Below are 16,196 nucleotides of genomic sequence, written 5' to 3'. Positions count from 1 at the left end.
AAATCAACATGCAATTATTTAAATACTGGATTTCAACAAATGTACCCATCAGGTGGGACCACTAAATAATAGAACTAACATTTTCTAAGTGTGGTTTATTTTATTGCTTTTTAAATTATACACCGTACTCACCAATTCAAGAATAAGATGTTTTATCCTTTAGGCACCTAACCAGTTTTAAGATTTGACGATTTGGGACACTGGGTAAATTTTCAAGCAAGATCTCACTTCAGGCAGTCTTGTTAGTGCTCATCACCCTGTGAGCCACAGCCCAGAACTTTCCCCATTTTACAAAGAAGAAAATGGAGGCTCAGACGGCATGAGCAAATTTCTCAAATTCACACAAAATGAGCTTGTTATTGAGGTGATTTGACCCTAGTTTGCTTAACTCCAAACCCTTTGCTCTTTCTAGTGTTGATATGGTCTCTAAAAAATTCTCTAAGAAGCAAAGTAAAAAAGAAACAAGAGAAGAAGATAATGAGAAAAGGTAAAAGATGAAAGACAGAGGTCGAATATAAGAATTAATAGAAAAAATTCAGAACAGGAAAAGAAGCAACACCAATGAACATAAAAAAACTTTCCTGAGCTAAAGAAAGACCTGCGTCCTGGAGTTGAAAGGGTTTGCTTTCAGCCCGCTGTCCCCAGCTCAGTGTCCAGGGCCCAATGTGGGCAGGAGGTACTTGTTAGATCTAGGGTTGCTTTTCTACACCATGAAACTGATGAAAGGAGCTAAGCCTCAAAGAAATCCTAGAAGCACAGCTGATTCAGCAGTTGACCAACTGACTCATGGAAACAGGAGCCCCCAGGGGCCGTGCCCATGTAACAGTATTATATTCCTCCACTAAATCTTGTTTCTTTTGGTTGAAGGTGTGCCAGCTCATCACTTTCAGTATCAGTAACAGCGATAATAACATAGTCGTGTATACCGAGAGGGCAGAGATTGAGGGGAATGAACATGTCTACTTAGTGGCTTATATAGGAAAAATTGCTCTTAAACTCAGAGTGTGAAGGTCTCCCCTGTGAACAGGATAATCCTCAGTGGCCAAACTCAAAAACCCTTGTAGAAAAAGGCTGACAATGACACTGATTAAACTCTGGAGTGGTGCTGAAACTCCAGGTGCAGGTCTGATACTCACTGTTTTCCTCCAAAGGATTGCACGGTATTGAGGGACACGCTGATTGTTTTGGTCAGAGAGGGTCACCGACAGGAAGAAGGGGCTCTTCTCCGCATCATTTCCAATGTAGTTCTGATGGACTGGAAAAGAGGCAGGTTCAGAACAGTGAAGATGCAGCCGGCTCCTCCAGGCACTGGGAGCAGTGTGCACGGCAGGTGGCAGCCAGCCCTTCCCACAGGATCAGGGAACAGTAATCTCCAGCCCAGCTCAGGACAGAACCTGGTGACTCTATCCTAATCATGCTCTCCTGTTCCCCTTGCCAGGGATGGGCTCAGGAATGAACATGTGACCCAATTCTGGCCAATGAGACAGGAGGAAAAGTGTGTCAAGGGGTTTCTGGAAGGGCCTCCTCATTCCTGAAGATGGCCTTCTTTTCCCCTGGACACGGTGGTGTCTAGAAGTGATGCCTGGAATTGCTGCAACCATCTTGTGACCCTGAGGAAGGCCAGCATGGATGACATCACCAAGCTTCTGACTCCACCAACCCCAGAGCTTGCCCTACCTCTGGGTCTCTTGTTGTCTCCCTTATTGTTTAAGCCCGTTGAGGCAGCTGAAGGCATCCAAACTGACGGCACCACTTTTCTCTGAAGTCATAAGTACTCCAGGCACTATGCTTTCAAGCATTTGGGAAGATAGCAACTTTCCCCCAATTTTTTTTTTTTTTTGTGGTACGCGGGCCTCTCACTGTTGTGGCCTCTCCCGTTGCGGAGCACAGGCTCTGGACGCTCAGGCTCAGCGGCCATGGCTCACGGGCCCAGCCGTTCCACGGCATGTGGGACCTTCCCGGGTCAGGGCACGAACCCGTGTTCCCTGCATCGGCAGGCGGACTCTCAACCACTGCGCCACCAGGGAAGCCCCCCAATTTCTTTCTTTATAAAGAGATATGTCTTGCCAAATAAGTGAACTTCTTGGAATAATACAGTATCCGATATTTAAAAAGACATCATTTGGGTCTGCTCACTCTCATTTTATAGCTCAAGTACCACATCTTCTACAAATAAAGAAATGCATTAGCCTGATAAGCAATTTATCTAACCCATTTCTAATCCTGCCATAGTGATTATATTTCCATTCCCATTGCCTTCTGTCGCTAACCACGCTCCTGTTTCCCACCTTTCCATATATTTTCACATGAGCCCTTCACTTCAAATGTACATCACGATTCATGACAGAGCTCTTGGTATGTACCAGGCACCAGGCTTAATGTGCCTCACTGAAACTTCTGTTCAAACCTCCTAGGTATATACTAGTAATGCCCCCACTTTACAGATAAGGAATTAAGACTCAGAGAAGTGGGAGTAACTAGTGTTAAGGTCCTATGTTGATAACAGCAGAACCAGGATTCAAACAGTCTATAGTCTCCACGAGGGCAGGGATCACAGCTGCCTTTGCAAGAGCACATTGCCTGGCACATGGTAAATGATAAACAAATCCTGGTCACCAGAGTCTACAGCGTAATGCCTCTCTGTTCTGCATTGGCCCTGGAGCTCAGGGAATCGTTTCTCCCCCTCACTGCCTTGAACTAAGTGTTCAAGGCCCACTATAGACCGGGTACATGTCTTGTTAAGTCTAAAATTGTTTTGTGCCCTGCAAATTCTTCTCATCTTGCAAATCACTCATTCATACTATCTAATCCTCTTTAACTCCCCAGGGACAAAAACAACTAGCAAAAACTAACTAAATAAAAAATTTTAAGATAAAAATAAAAAATAAAATATAAATAACAAATTTAAAACGGAGGAAAACCTACTAGGGCTGAATCTTCAAAGCTTACAAATCTACAAAGTTTACAACTGACCTTGAAATGAAATGCCCTGACCTCAGTGTCCCTAAACTGATAAGTTTCACACATATAGGGTACCAGAAATTATACCAACACTAATTTTCATTCTGAATATCCTTTCTTCCCAACCACTGTAATGACATAATTACCTTGTCCTAAAAAATACTTGAAATACCATCTGGTGTGGTATTCTGGGTTCTCTAAGTGCACGTCTGTCCTTCGCCAAGTGCCTGGCAGAGCAGTTGCATTCTGTAATGGAACAAAGTTATGCCATTAAGAGGCTTATTTAGAAAGTAAACAAGGTAGCAATGAACCGGATGCCAAAGAACCAGAAATGTCACTGTTAAAAGTGTACAAACAGGGCTGTAACCACATGTTCTCATTAGAAAAGATACCTGTCTAAATCCACATCATAGAAACATTCTGAAGGTCCTTGGGGTGTAGGAAGAAGCACCAGGTGAACCAGTAAGTTAAGCGATTTCTAACTTGAGTGTAACTTGAGTTTAAAGTTTTTCTCCGTTCTGGGCTGAAGCTTCCACAACATTTGGGAGTTGGTGCCCGTAGAGGCACGCCCTTCTGTTTGTTACCCTGTAACAGGCACATTTCACCTGGAACACATCTCGGCAGCATCTTATTTGAGTTCATATTCTTTGTAGAATTTTAAAAATTTACTGTAACTCAATTAATGTGGAAAACATGGATAAACATAACGAATAATCCGAATCCTCTATCCAAAGATATAATCATTATTCATGATTTGATATGGTTTCCTCAAAATTTTCCCCTACATGTACATATGTACTTTTCTTACCAAAATGGAATCTTACTGAATATACAGTTTGAAACTCCATTGACATCTACATTGTGCCCTGTGTGTAAGACAGACTGCTGGAACATTCTTTTCTCATTCTGACATGCCTCTAGTGATTTACTGGATGCCTGTGGTCAGTTTCTGTATCATGTTGAAGAAGTTCCCTTCAATTCCAAGTTTATAAAGCAGTTTTCTCAGAAATGAATATTGAATTTTACTGAAAGCTTTTTTTTGGCAACTATTTAGCGAATAGGTTAAATGGTGAAAATCATAGTCATGTAATAAATTATACCATTGGCTCTTCTTATACTGAATGGTTCTTAGATTTCTGGAAGACACCCTTATAGGTATTCTGTTGATATACTGTATTGCTGGATTTAAAAAAATGACTTATGTATCATATTTGTTGGTGAGATGAATCTGTAGGTTTCTTTTCAGTATATATTTCTGTCATGCTTTCAGGGTTATATTACTTTATAAAGTGAATTAAGATGCTTTCTGTCTTTCTCATTGCTCTGGAAATAATGACGTTCACGGAAAGAGCTCTAAGTGCCAAGTATTAGGCCGTACACTCTACATGAATTATCTCCATAGTATCTCCACCAACTCATGAGATAGAGTCGATTTTATCCCCTTACTTTCAGATGAGGAAATTGATGCTTAGATAATTTAAGTATGTTGCCTAAGGTTGCAGAAATAATAAGCAGTGGAGCTAAAACAAATCAGTTCCAATGTCAGAGTGTTTTTTTTCTTTTTTAAAATCTTAACCTTACATCATCTTCTGAGTCTTTTATTTAATGTTATGCCTTTTTAATCTATCAAGGGGTAAAAAGTAGGTTAAAATTCTTAGTATTATTGTGGCTTTATTGAATTTTCTTGACTTTAAAAAAATCAGCGTCTACACACCCACACCCATTTATATAAATTTTTATTTGGCAGTGATTTTAAACTTACATAAAAGTTGCAAGAATAAGAGGAGTGCAAAAAGCATCTGTATGCCCTTTACCAGATTCACCTACTGCTAACATTTTATCCCATTATTCACTTGTTCACTACTCTCTATCCCTCTACACACACACACACACACACACACACACACACACACACACACACACTTTTTCCCGAATCATTTAAGACTAAATTGCATAAATAATAGCCCTTTATTCCTAAATACTTCAATGTGTATTTCCCAAGAATAAGTATCTTCTTACATAACCGCCATAAATCCCAACTATTTTAAGTATGGCCTACTTTACAGAGGATTTCAAAGACACAGAAACTTCCTATAGCATTTTAAGGTGACAGTTACACAGGAACACAGTATTTACTTGACATCAGCAAGAATGTTAGGAGGAAATATTCTGATGAGCACATTTTCCAGACAATCGAAGTTTAACATTGCAGACACCCACACTAATTTTATCCCTTTTAGGTAATCATCTGCTCAAAGGTATTATGCAGTAATGAACTCAAATTCTTCTATGCTGCAGATGTACCTGAACACGCCCACAGGGTTGAATGAGTCTTGAGACTGAGAAATCCTGAATCATTTCTGCATCAAATTCCAAAGCCCACAAAAGCTCCTTGTTGCTTTCCTTGTTTTGTTTTGTTTAACCACATTTATACTTGTGGGATGTGAAGGATGAAGACTGTATGGCCAGGATATTGCGAAGAGAATTTAATCAAAATCCATGTATAACACCCCCATTTTATCTGAATGTTCTCTAATATTTGACTTTAAGCAGGGAGTCCACACAACACAAGCACTCAGGCTACAAACGAGATCCATAGTTTTATATAATGCTTGTGATTTTTCAGAGTCTCTTCCAGAGTGAGTTTAATGAATGAATGAATGCTTTTAAACTGACTTTCCTTCACTTTCTAGGTTAAATTGCTGAAAGAACACTGACAATAAAGAAGATGGATTCAAAAAAAAAAAAAAACTAAAAAATTTTGAATTGCAAATATAAATATAAGCTGGTTGAAAAAAGTTAAATCATATAAAAATTAAAATGCTTTTTTTCCCCCCAACCCCCATGTCCTAATCTACTTCCTTGCCATATAATAACCATGTTACTAGATTGGTTTGGATAGTCCCAGGTCTTTTTATGCATTTACAAAAATGTGTCTATACATATGTATACACATTCACATACATATACGTATATTTACATACATATGTATATATACACACATAATCTGTTTTCATAAATGGGATCGTTTTATAGGTATTACACTGAAACTTATTTTTTCACTAAAAAAAGAAATCTTAGAAATATTTCTATTAGTACTTACAGATCTACCTTGTTCCTTTTAACAACTACATAGTTTTTAAAAAAAACTAAGCACTTCAGTTGAGTATAGATGTGTAAAATATGTAAACATAAAAGGGTAGAAAGTTAAGGTCCTCTAACTTCCTTCCTGACCTCCCATTTCCACTCCTCTAACTTCTTTCCTGACCTCCCATTTCCACTCCAGAAGCAATTACTATTAAATTCTTAGGTAACCTTTTGGAAATTTTCTTGAATATTGACCAGCAAGTTTATCTTTTTTGTTGTTTTTAAGGAAATGGGATGATGTCATACGAATCATTCTGGAACTTGCTTTTATGTCTAGCACTGTATAGTAAATGTTTTTCTATGGTATTACATTTACCTGTACCTCGTTCTTCCTAACAGCTACTAAGCATTCCAGCGTCTAAATCATAATTTTCAAAATCATTCCTCTACTGATGGAAACTGATGTTGTTTCCAAGTGTTTTTATTTTTTTATTTTAAAATAACGCTACAATACACATCCCAGCAGTAGAACTGCTGGCCAAATGGTATACACATTTTTAATGATTGCTAATTGCCTTCCCCAAACTCATTTACATGTCCCCCAACAGTGTGTAAGAGAACCCTGCCCATGCTAAGGAAGAGATCTATAAAAAGCTGAAAGATCGTCCCCTCTGCTCCACCATATACTAATTGATACATACCAGTAAGCTGTAAGGGAGGTTTCCAGGGATCTACCCGAGGGTCACAGTCATTTTAATTAATAATCTGAATGAGCACACAGATGGCAGGATAAGCACATCTGAAGGTAATAGAAAGATTCTCACTGGGTTAGCTAATAGGACAGGTGACAGAATCAAGATGTCAAAAAAACCTCTTGACAATTAGCAATTACAGGACACTCTAACGAGATTAAATCTAGTGTGGACACTGCAGAATCCTACATTTAGGTACAAATACGAATTGTACAAGTAAAGGATGGAGAAGGCCAGGTGCTACAAAGTAGGAATTCTCTCTTTTTTACCCAGTAGGAGATTGAGGCTCCGTGACACTGAGTCATAAACCGGTAAGTGGTAGAGCTGAGGTCTGAACCCAGGTTTGCTTGACTCCAAAACTGTCTCCACTATACCATGATGTTGTCTCACAGCTAAATAACAGCACATGTGAAAAAGACTGGAGTTGGGGGTAGCACATCGTGGGTTCGTAATGAGTCCTCGGGCTTCATGAAAAGAGGAGCGTGTGCACAGCAAGGAAGGGGATGAGCCGGCCTCACTCTGTGGCCGTGAGGCGCACCTGGAGCCAGGTGTTCACTTCCGAGCACTTCCACCTAAAAGGTCCATTAACCACCTCACATGTGTCTAAGGAGCAGCAGGGAGTGTGATGATAAGTGGAACTGAGTCCATGTCTTAGGAGAAAAACAGCAGATGTCTTGGAATGCTTAAAGGCCTACCATGCTGAAGAAGGCTCAGCCTTACACTATGGGCTCCAGAAACCATAAATAGAAACTCTGAGTGGAAAATATAGACAGATGAGTTCTGTTCAATAAAAAGAACTTTCTAGCAATGAGAGATGCCAAAAAATGGAAGTAACTTTAGGGCTGTGGTATAATGGGAAATTTATATTTCAGCTTTGTCTCTGGCTCCTGGCACAGAACTCCTAAAACCCTTGGCATTTCCTGAGACATAAGGGTGACAGGAACATCTTTTGCTCCAATGAGGCAACGCTTGGTGGGCCCCTAGCTAGCTTCAGGATGGGGCCGGTAGCTAGAAAGACCAAGCTTGATTAGAAGCTTGGCACTTTCAACCCCACCCTGCAACCTTTCGGGAGGGGAGAGGGGCTGGAGATTGAATGAATTAATCAACCATACCCATGTGAGCTTCTGGGTTGGCGACTATATCAAGGTGCTGGGAGGGTGGTACACCCAAAGAGAGCAGGGGAGCTCTGTACCCCCATCCCCCATCCCTTGCCCTCTGCATCTCTTCCATTTGGCTGTTCCCAAGTTGTATCCTTTGTAATAAATGGGTATGGTAAGTAAAGTGCTTTCCAGAGTTCTGTGAGTCATTTCAATGAATTACTGAACCCGAGGAGGGGGGTTATGGGAACCCCTAACTTTGTAGCCCAGTTAGACAGATGTGTGGGTACCCTGGGGACCTGACACTTGCCACCGGTGTCTGAAGTGAGGGCAGCATGTGGAACTGAGCCTGAAACCAGTGGAGTCTGACGCTAGCTCCAGGTGGTTAAGGTCAGGATTGAACGGAATTGTAGGGGACTTAGTTGGTGATGGAACTGGTTGGTGTCCCGAGGAAAAAACCTATCAAGGCGGGGAGCAAGTTTCCCTTCACTGGAGATATATTCAGGCAGGGACAGAGGAGCTAACTGTTGGCAAAGTTGTTGCAGGGGTTCATGCCTTGGGTGGAGGATGGGCCTAGATGAACTCTACGGCAGGAAGGTGTGGTCCATGGATGGAGGATGGGCCTAGATGAACTCTACGGCAGGAAGGTGTGGTCCACAGATGGGTGCTGATCTGCCAACAGTCTGTGATGAAGTAGACAGCAGTGGAGAGCAAGTCTTAGGGGATTAGCTTCCCTAAACAGAACCCAGACCAATCCAGTTGTTACTGATTTTGGTAGTGAGTTGTATGAAGGGGTGCTGCAAACCGGTCATACATAGTAGGACCACAGAGAGTCCTGCAACAGACTGGAAATAAAAAAGCAGGCCCTTCACCACACACCGTCTGAGAAGCACTGCTCGGAGCCTGGGCCTCACCGTGACGTCCTTAAGACACGCCCCCTGTGTGTTTTCTCCACAGGAGTTACCAGAATTTGCAATCATCCTATGTACCTGTGTTATTTATTGGCCACTCTCCTGCCCGTCTGTGAGCCCACGGGGGCAGGGACCTTAGCAGTCAGCAGTCTTATTCATTCCCGCATCACCAGCGCTCAGCCTGTCTGGCACCGAGAAGTGATCCTGCGTGTGGGCTGAATGAATGACTTGATGTATTATAGGAATAGCGCTCCTGATATAACTTATGTTTTTGGTAATGGTGAGCTAGGTTATTCGACCAAACCTCCCACTGAAGAAACTAAAAGCATTAGACAAATATTAAAGTCATCTCCTTAAAAGCACTGGAGAGCTTACAAGGTAGTACGGAATTACCAGTCAAAACAAAGGCAAGTGGGAACCCGGAGAGGTAAGTGGAGCATGGAAATTCTCTTTAGCTTGAAGATATCTATCGATCCTGGCAAAATTACTCTTGGGTTTTGGTGACCTCAAGAGGCAAGAGGGCAAAGAATCAAACCCCCAGGATCCACTGAAGTAGGTAGGTCTATAGGAGACCCATCCCACATTAAGCTGGGACCCCAAAGGGTTACACATTCAAGAAAAGAGTGAACGGGAAGAAACCACCTCTACCCCAAAGACTCCAAGGAAGCCTGCCACAGTGCTGAGTGGAGGAGTGTCTCTGAGGTGCTGTGACCACAAGCCAGTCTCACGTAAAGTTGCAGCTCCATCCTGTATCTTGGCTTAAAGGGTTTAAAAAGTTTCAAGCTGGAACTTTAGTTTAAAGGTGTCTGGCAAAAGCAAATGCAAACCCTCCCTCTGATTCTGACACCAATTCTAATATGTGGTTTCCCCCCACACCACCAAGCAATTCTCCGACACCAGCTGGGTGTCCTGTAATTCAACTCAATTCTGACACTGTCTACCTGGAGACAGTGTCGGATCCCACAGGTTAAGGGCTCAGTCCTACAAGCCTGCTTCTGACGTCTGCAACTTCCGCTGCAAACTGCAAATCCTGGTGATTACCTGTGCTTCTGATCAACTGGCTATAGATTGAAGGTTCCCATCACCCTCTCCTTGGGTTTGATTAATTTGCTAGAGCACAGACCTCAGAGAAACACTTGACTACTTAGATTACTAGTTTATTATAAAAGGATATAACTCAGGAACAGCCAGATGGAAGAGATGCATGGGGCAAGGTACGTGGACGTGGGAGGGGGTGTGGAGCGCCCATGCTCTCCCGAGCCGGCCACTCTTCTGGAATCTCCAGGTGTTCACCCGTCTGTAAGCTCTCTAAACGCTGCCCTCTCAAGTTCTTATGGAGGCTGTATCCCATAGGCACGACTGATTAAATCATTGGCCTTTGGGGATTGAACTCACTCTCCAGCCCCTCTCCCCTCCCAGGAGGCTGGGGCTGGACTGAAGCGCTAACCCTCTAATCACGTGGTTGGTTCCTCTGGTGACCAGCCCCCATCCTTAGGAAACTTAGGGGCTTTCCAGAAGTCACTTATTAACATAACAAAAGACACCATGATCACTCTCATTACTTAGAAAATTCCGAGGGTTTTAGGAGCTCTGTGCCAGGAAGAGGTACGAAGACCAAATATGTATTTCTTATTATAAATCACAGGATCACACTCTGTACCAAAAGGCAACGCATCCTAAGCCTTATATTATTCCTAAAAAAGTCATCTTCAAGAACAACAAACAGCACACAATCAGGCAGCCAAGCACACAGAGGAGCAGAGTACACCATGAGAATATGCAGGAGAAAAAGCTAACAGAGAGGGCCACAAAAACCCTCACATATTGGAATTATCAGTCACAGAGAATAAAACCATTACACTGACTATGTTTAAAGAAATAAAAGACAAATTTGACATTATCCGAAGGGAAGAGTAAACTCTAAAAAGTGACCAAGCAACCCTGGGTTAGGCAATGTTTTCTTAGATACGCTAGAAGCACAAGTAACAGAAGACAAGATAGATGAACTAGATATTAGCAAATTAAGACACTTTTATGCTTCAAGGGACACAATCAAGAAAGTGAGAACACAACCTAAGGAATGGAGAAAATTTTGGCAAATCATATATCTGATAAGGGTCTAGTAACCATACTGTATCAATGCAACGATAAAAGGAAAAATAACTCAGTGATGAAATTGCTTTGCAATTTGTTCATGGGTTTGAAAAACTTCAAAGAGCGTGTTGAGCCTTCTAATGCGCTAACTGCTTTAACAAACTCAGCGCAAGCCAGGCTTTTTTCCTCTGAGTCTCCTGTTCCTCCACCGTCTTACACCAGGCTGGGCGCTGGCACTGGCCAGAGCTTTTAACTGAAGACCATGGATATAAAACCCAGCCGAGGTGCTCCTATGGAGCACTCATGCTCGGTGGCTTTGGTGGAAACAAAATTTAAAACAGTATTTGAGCCCACAGAAGCAATCTGAGACAGGACTGTGTTTTGAATGCAACAGACCACAAGGATTTGTTAAATCAGTAACTCCACCAAATGGTTCTAAAGGTGTTAAGGGAACCGCCCATGGCCACACTGTTGGTGAGTTGTGGGGCCATGATTTGAACCCCAGCAGCCTGACTCTGGAGCCACTGTTGCCCATGATCCGCCACAGGTGATTTCTAGTCCCTGACCTTGTCCTCTGGCACGTGGCATGGCCAGGTGACAGGGCCAGGCAGGAGTGTTTGATAACCAAAGTACGTGGTGATCCTAGGACTGCATGAAGGCTCCATTTATGTTTTTCTGGGGAGCTGTGGATTTCCTCTAGACACTGGTCTTGGCAGGGGCCAGAGTTGTGCTTATGTGGGGTGGGGAAAGCCAGTACAGTTTGTTCATTTCGGGCTGGGCTGAAGTTCTGTAAAATTTTGGTAGCAGGAAGATGTGTTGAGGTACAGCAACCTCTGGTATCTTCGGTACTTAGGTGCTCAAAGTAGATACTCGGCCTGGCGGCTGCTAGCTTTCTGAGCACTGGAGAATGAGGACTCGATGCTTCTGCTCCTGACTTAGCTCCTGGGACACCCTTGGCTGCTTGAGTCTGAGAGGATAAGACTGTCTTGTCTCAGGAGCAGGACCATTTGGGGAGGGCTGTTTCTAAGCTTCAGAAGCAAATTTCCCTGGGAGTTCTTTCTTCTATGAAGGTCAGTTGACATCATTCTGAATAAGAAGTATGTGGGCACCTATTCGGGGGCCCAGCCCAAGGTGGGACTGCCCCCTTTGCCTCACAGCAATGGTGAGGGTACCACGTCTGGGTGAAGGGCTTTGCTAAGTTAAGGCAAAGGTGAAGATGAGGAACAACTTCCTGAATGCTGTAGCCACAAGTTAAATCCATAGCCCATCACCAAGAACGTGATGAAGGAAGTGGTCAGGAGGGCAAGGCTGGCCATACAGCACCACTTATGGGAACAACAAAAACCATTATTACTATTACAGCTCTCGCTCACTGAACTCTCACTATACACCGGGCAGAGCGCTAATAGCTTTAAAAGCTTAGCTCACTGAATCCTCTCGATAATCCCAAGACCGTTTCCTCCTTACAGATGAAGAACCTGGGCTTCAGAAAGGCTGATTACTTGCCGAGGGTCACACAGCTAGGAGGTGGGGGAGCTGGAACTTGAACCCAGGCTTGCCTGATGCCAAAGCTGGGGGTGCTGAAGCACTGCAATGGGCTGCCTCTCAGAGAAGCAGCAAAGAAGAAAAAACTGGGGGGGCTTAGATAGCACTCAGCAGTTCTGGGGGTAGACTCCAAGGGATGGAGCGGGCAGTGGAAGTTTTAACAAAGAAAGGCCAGCAAGGCGAGTCCCTGTGGCCTATGGCGAGGATGACCAGCAGAGCCCAGAAAGAGGGCTTGGGCCCAAGCAGTGGCAGACAGGAATGGCCTCCTTTCTTGGTGTCTTCTCTGAATAAAGACGACATTTTATAATCAAAGTAAATTTTTGCATCTCTCTCCTGGACCCTGACATTGCTCACACGGCAGTTCCAAGCCTACAAGCCTGGCAAAGGGTAAGAGCTAGGGTTCCAGGGGCCATTCACAAAGCGTGCTGTGGCTGTGAATTTGTCTTCGGTCCCATTGCTGGCAGACCACCTTCATGTGTCTACCTGGCTTTATTACAGATCTTTCAAAGGGTACGCGTCACTCTATTAATAGCACCTTCCATACAAAGAATGATGGCACTTTCCCTTCCTGTTTGCTTCAAGCAAAACTCTGAAGAGCCCCTCTGACCCCTTCCTGGGCTCCACTTAGGCAGGTCTTCTGTGGGAAAGAGGGTCACAAGCTGCTCACGGCTGTATCACAGGCACCGTGATTGTGGGCTTGGTGCTGACACAGACTTCCTTACCTCATCTGAAGAGCCGTTTTCCACTCTGAACCTTCCAGCCCTTTGGATGGCTCCATCGGCATCACTAGAGATAAGCTGGGGGACAAAAGAGCACTCAGTTAGGAAGCTGGGTCACCATTTGCAACGCCCCTTCCATCTGTCCGTATCTGCCTACGAGTAAGTCAAATCCAGTGAGAGCTGGAGGGCCCAGCCTAGAGCTAACAGTCTTGGAAGCTCTATCAGCCACGCCCTTGTACGGGTGGGCCCCACAGTCTTTAGGAAGCTGAAGGGTGAGGAACACCTAACCCGTAAGAGTGGAAAACAAGAGCATCAAATCTAAATTTGAACTTATTCCAATACTGAAGCATTGAGGTGATGCTCCCTACAAGCTTAACCCACGTCACACGCGGACAAGCGTAGCTCACAGATGGCAACACCGAAAGCCGAGTCTCAAGTTCAGCTGCCTTCACAGGAAAGCCTAAAACACAATTAATGGCTGGCAGAAACTCAAGGCTCTACTAACATCACAGAAAGCTCCTGTACTTCATTCAGTTTCAAACAGTTTCCAAAAGGCCAATTAGTCCCTTCCAAGGCTGCCAGACTGTATTTTAGCTCCAGCGATGCGATGCTTGCAAATAGGCAGTCTCCATTCAAGGAGCTCGGTGCTAAAAAGAGATGAGTTAAAAAGAAATCAGTGCTTGGTGCATCCTAAAATCACTGACTCAAGATTTAACTTACTTTCTCCTAAATCTTCTAGATTTCTCAGCCCACAAATTTGCAGCAAAGATCTGCCAACAATTTCCATATCCCAGAAATCCCATTAGAACACACTTGCCCAGAGGGGCACTTCTCAAGTCTTACCCAATAAAATGATACACAATTACTTAAGAATGATTATCTCGTATTTTTACTCGTGTTTCAGAGATACGAAAGTGTGAAAATAAATGGAAAAATTTCAGGGAAAAACTCTACAACTTTTCCTAAGGAAAATTGTTTGAAAAAGATTGATAAACTTTTCCCGTGATAAATACAGAAATAATAGTATCTAATATTTATCGAGAGCTTCTACATGCCATGTACTCCTCTGGCCTTAACATGTGTTATCTCATTTAATTCTCATAAAAACAACACAAAGTAGGTACTATCGTTATTCTCATTTATGAGTGAGGAAACTGAGGCAGAGAAAGGTTAAAATAACTAGGCAAGGTTACATCTAAGTCAGTGGTGGGCCTGGGATGTGAACACAGGCAGTCAGGCTCCAGAAGCCTGTTATCCTCATCTGACCACTACCCTACTTAACCCTCCTCCATGGAATGTCCATGATAAGGTCCTAACTTATATGTATACCTAACCTATATCCTGCAAAATAATTTCTAAAAACAATTACGAAGAAGATTTTTATGTATGTGTTTAGCTTTTATATCATCAGATCATTACACTGTTGATAGACTGAAGATGGGCAATAGAGGCTACAGAGCAAAGAATTTAATTTGCCCAAAGAGAGGTCTGACCTTTGCTCTCAGCTCCTGCTAGGTGATCTCTAAGCCCCGGGAATGTCCTGCATGAGTGTCTGTTTGCTTGGGGACTTTGAGCCACATAGCAGAGTATGGTGGGTGCTCTGGGTCACACGGTATCAGATCTACCTCTGGACACCAAGACTGAGAAGGGTTTCCCTGGTTGGCAATACTCCGTGTGTACTGTCACACGTTGTTGCCAGGAGCCGCAATCAATTACTAATGTCTGTCATAGGCGTATAAAGAGAGAGGGTGACACACACATCCCTGTATTAGAGGTTGGTAAATATAGTCCTCACTATAGCCAGTCTCATCCAGGACTTAAAGGCTCGGGAGAAGAGCTGACCATCATTCACTGATTCAGTCATTCATTCACATAACAAGTACAAATAGTGGTGGACTATATTCCAGACACTGCTAGGCACCGGCTATGATTCCATTTTCCTTTGCTGAGATTAGAACAAGAAGTTTATCGCTTATCTTGATTGAAAGGTTCAAGAAGAAGAAAGGAAGGACATGTTTAATGATTTGATGATTAGAAAGAATCTAGCTCCCTCTGAACTATAATCACAAAATCCATGAAGACCCTGACCTCCTGCCTTAGTCTAACATGTTTAACTCTATCACCATCACCATCGCCACCACCACCATCTCCATCAAGTCACTGTCATCTCTCCCCTGGGTGACTGCAACCATCTCCTAACTGGCCTGTGCATCCACCCACCATCGCTTCTCTCCAAACCACTCTTCACATCAAAGCGCACGGGATTTTGGCAACTGCGAATCTGATTGTCCCACGATCCCATCTCTATCCTGGCATCCCCCTCCTTCCCACCAGAGGACATGCACGCACGGGACCCCCTCACCTGGAAGGTCTTCCTCTCCCCGCTTCCCCTCGTGAACTCCTTATCATTCAATTTCACCACAGCCGCCATTGCTCAGACACCTTCCTTGACCTCACTGCCTGGGAAAAGCTCCCACTGCAAGTCTCAGAGAGGGCCTCAGTGTCCTGATTGCCATTCCTTTGTGCCATCACCTGATTCATGCCTGTCTCTCCTCATGCACCCCCTCCACTCTCACTGAGAAGCTCCAGGAAGATAATGGTTTTCTCACCACTGCATCCCCAGAGCTATGCTCACTGCCTGACATAGTATTGATACTCACTAAATATTTATTACACAAGAAATCCATGAACAGATGAATGCCAAATCCCTGTGGAAATGACCAAAGGGATATAAGACTGGGGGAAAGATCTACTCTAGCTCCAGAAACCAAGAAGGTTCATTACTCACCCAAGAAATTTCAAAGAGATTCTACCAGGTCTATGATGAAAGAAAGACCAAGGTGAAGGACGGACCAAATCACTTGAATCACCATTTGCAAGGGAAAGGCAGCCTGAGTAGTAACTTAGTCCAACTAAGGTCAAACTAACACTGCTGAGCTCATGCTGGCAGGGCCTGTCTGAGGTGAAGGTGGGTATTCGGGCAGTAGGTGGGAAAGAGACCTACCAGTCACACTGGGGAAGTGACTCTCG

General features: G+C 43.5%; 1 protein-coding gene across 2 annotated transcripts in view; it reads right to left on the bottom strand.

Annotated features, from left to right (window-relative positions):
- GARNL3 (GTPase activating Rap/RanGAP domain like 3) overlaps nt 1-16,196 on the bottom strand; it is a 104,288-nt gene that overhangs the window by 64,881 nt on the left and 23,211 nt on the right. Inside the window, exons 2-4 of one of the 2 annotated variants that reach the window (XM_024762528.1) lie at nt 13,170-13,244; nt 3,108-3,207; nt 1,137-1,255 (exon numbers count right to left, since the gene is read on the bottom strand). In XM_024762528.1, coding sequence (XP_024618296.1) covers nt 1,137-1,255; nt 3,108-3,207; nt 13,170-13,244 — 294 coding nt within the window. Of the gene's footprint in view, nt 1-1,136; nt 1,256-3,107; nt 3,208-13,169; nt 13,245-16,196 lie in introns of those variants that run through there. The other variant, XM_024762529.1, reaches the window with a different exon arrangement.

This window comes from Neophocaena asiaeorientalis, unplaced genomic scaffold (assembly GCF_003031525.2).
Source record: "Neophocaena asiaeorientalis asiaeorientalis breed wild unplaced genomic scaffold, Neophocaena_asiaeorientalis_V1.1 scaffold78, whole genome shotgun sequence".
NCBI classification, from domain to species: Eukaryota; Metazoa; Chordata; class Mammalia; order Artiodactyla; family Phocoenidae; genus Neophocaena; species Neophocaena asiaeorientalis.
Note: the sequence above shows the minus strand (reverse complement) of the source record. Positions and strands in the feature narration are given on the sequence as shown.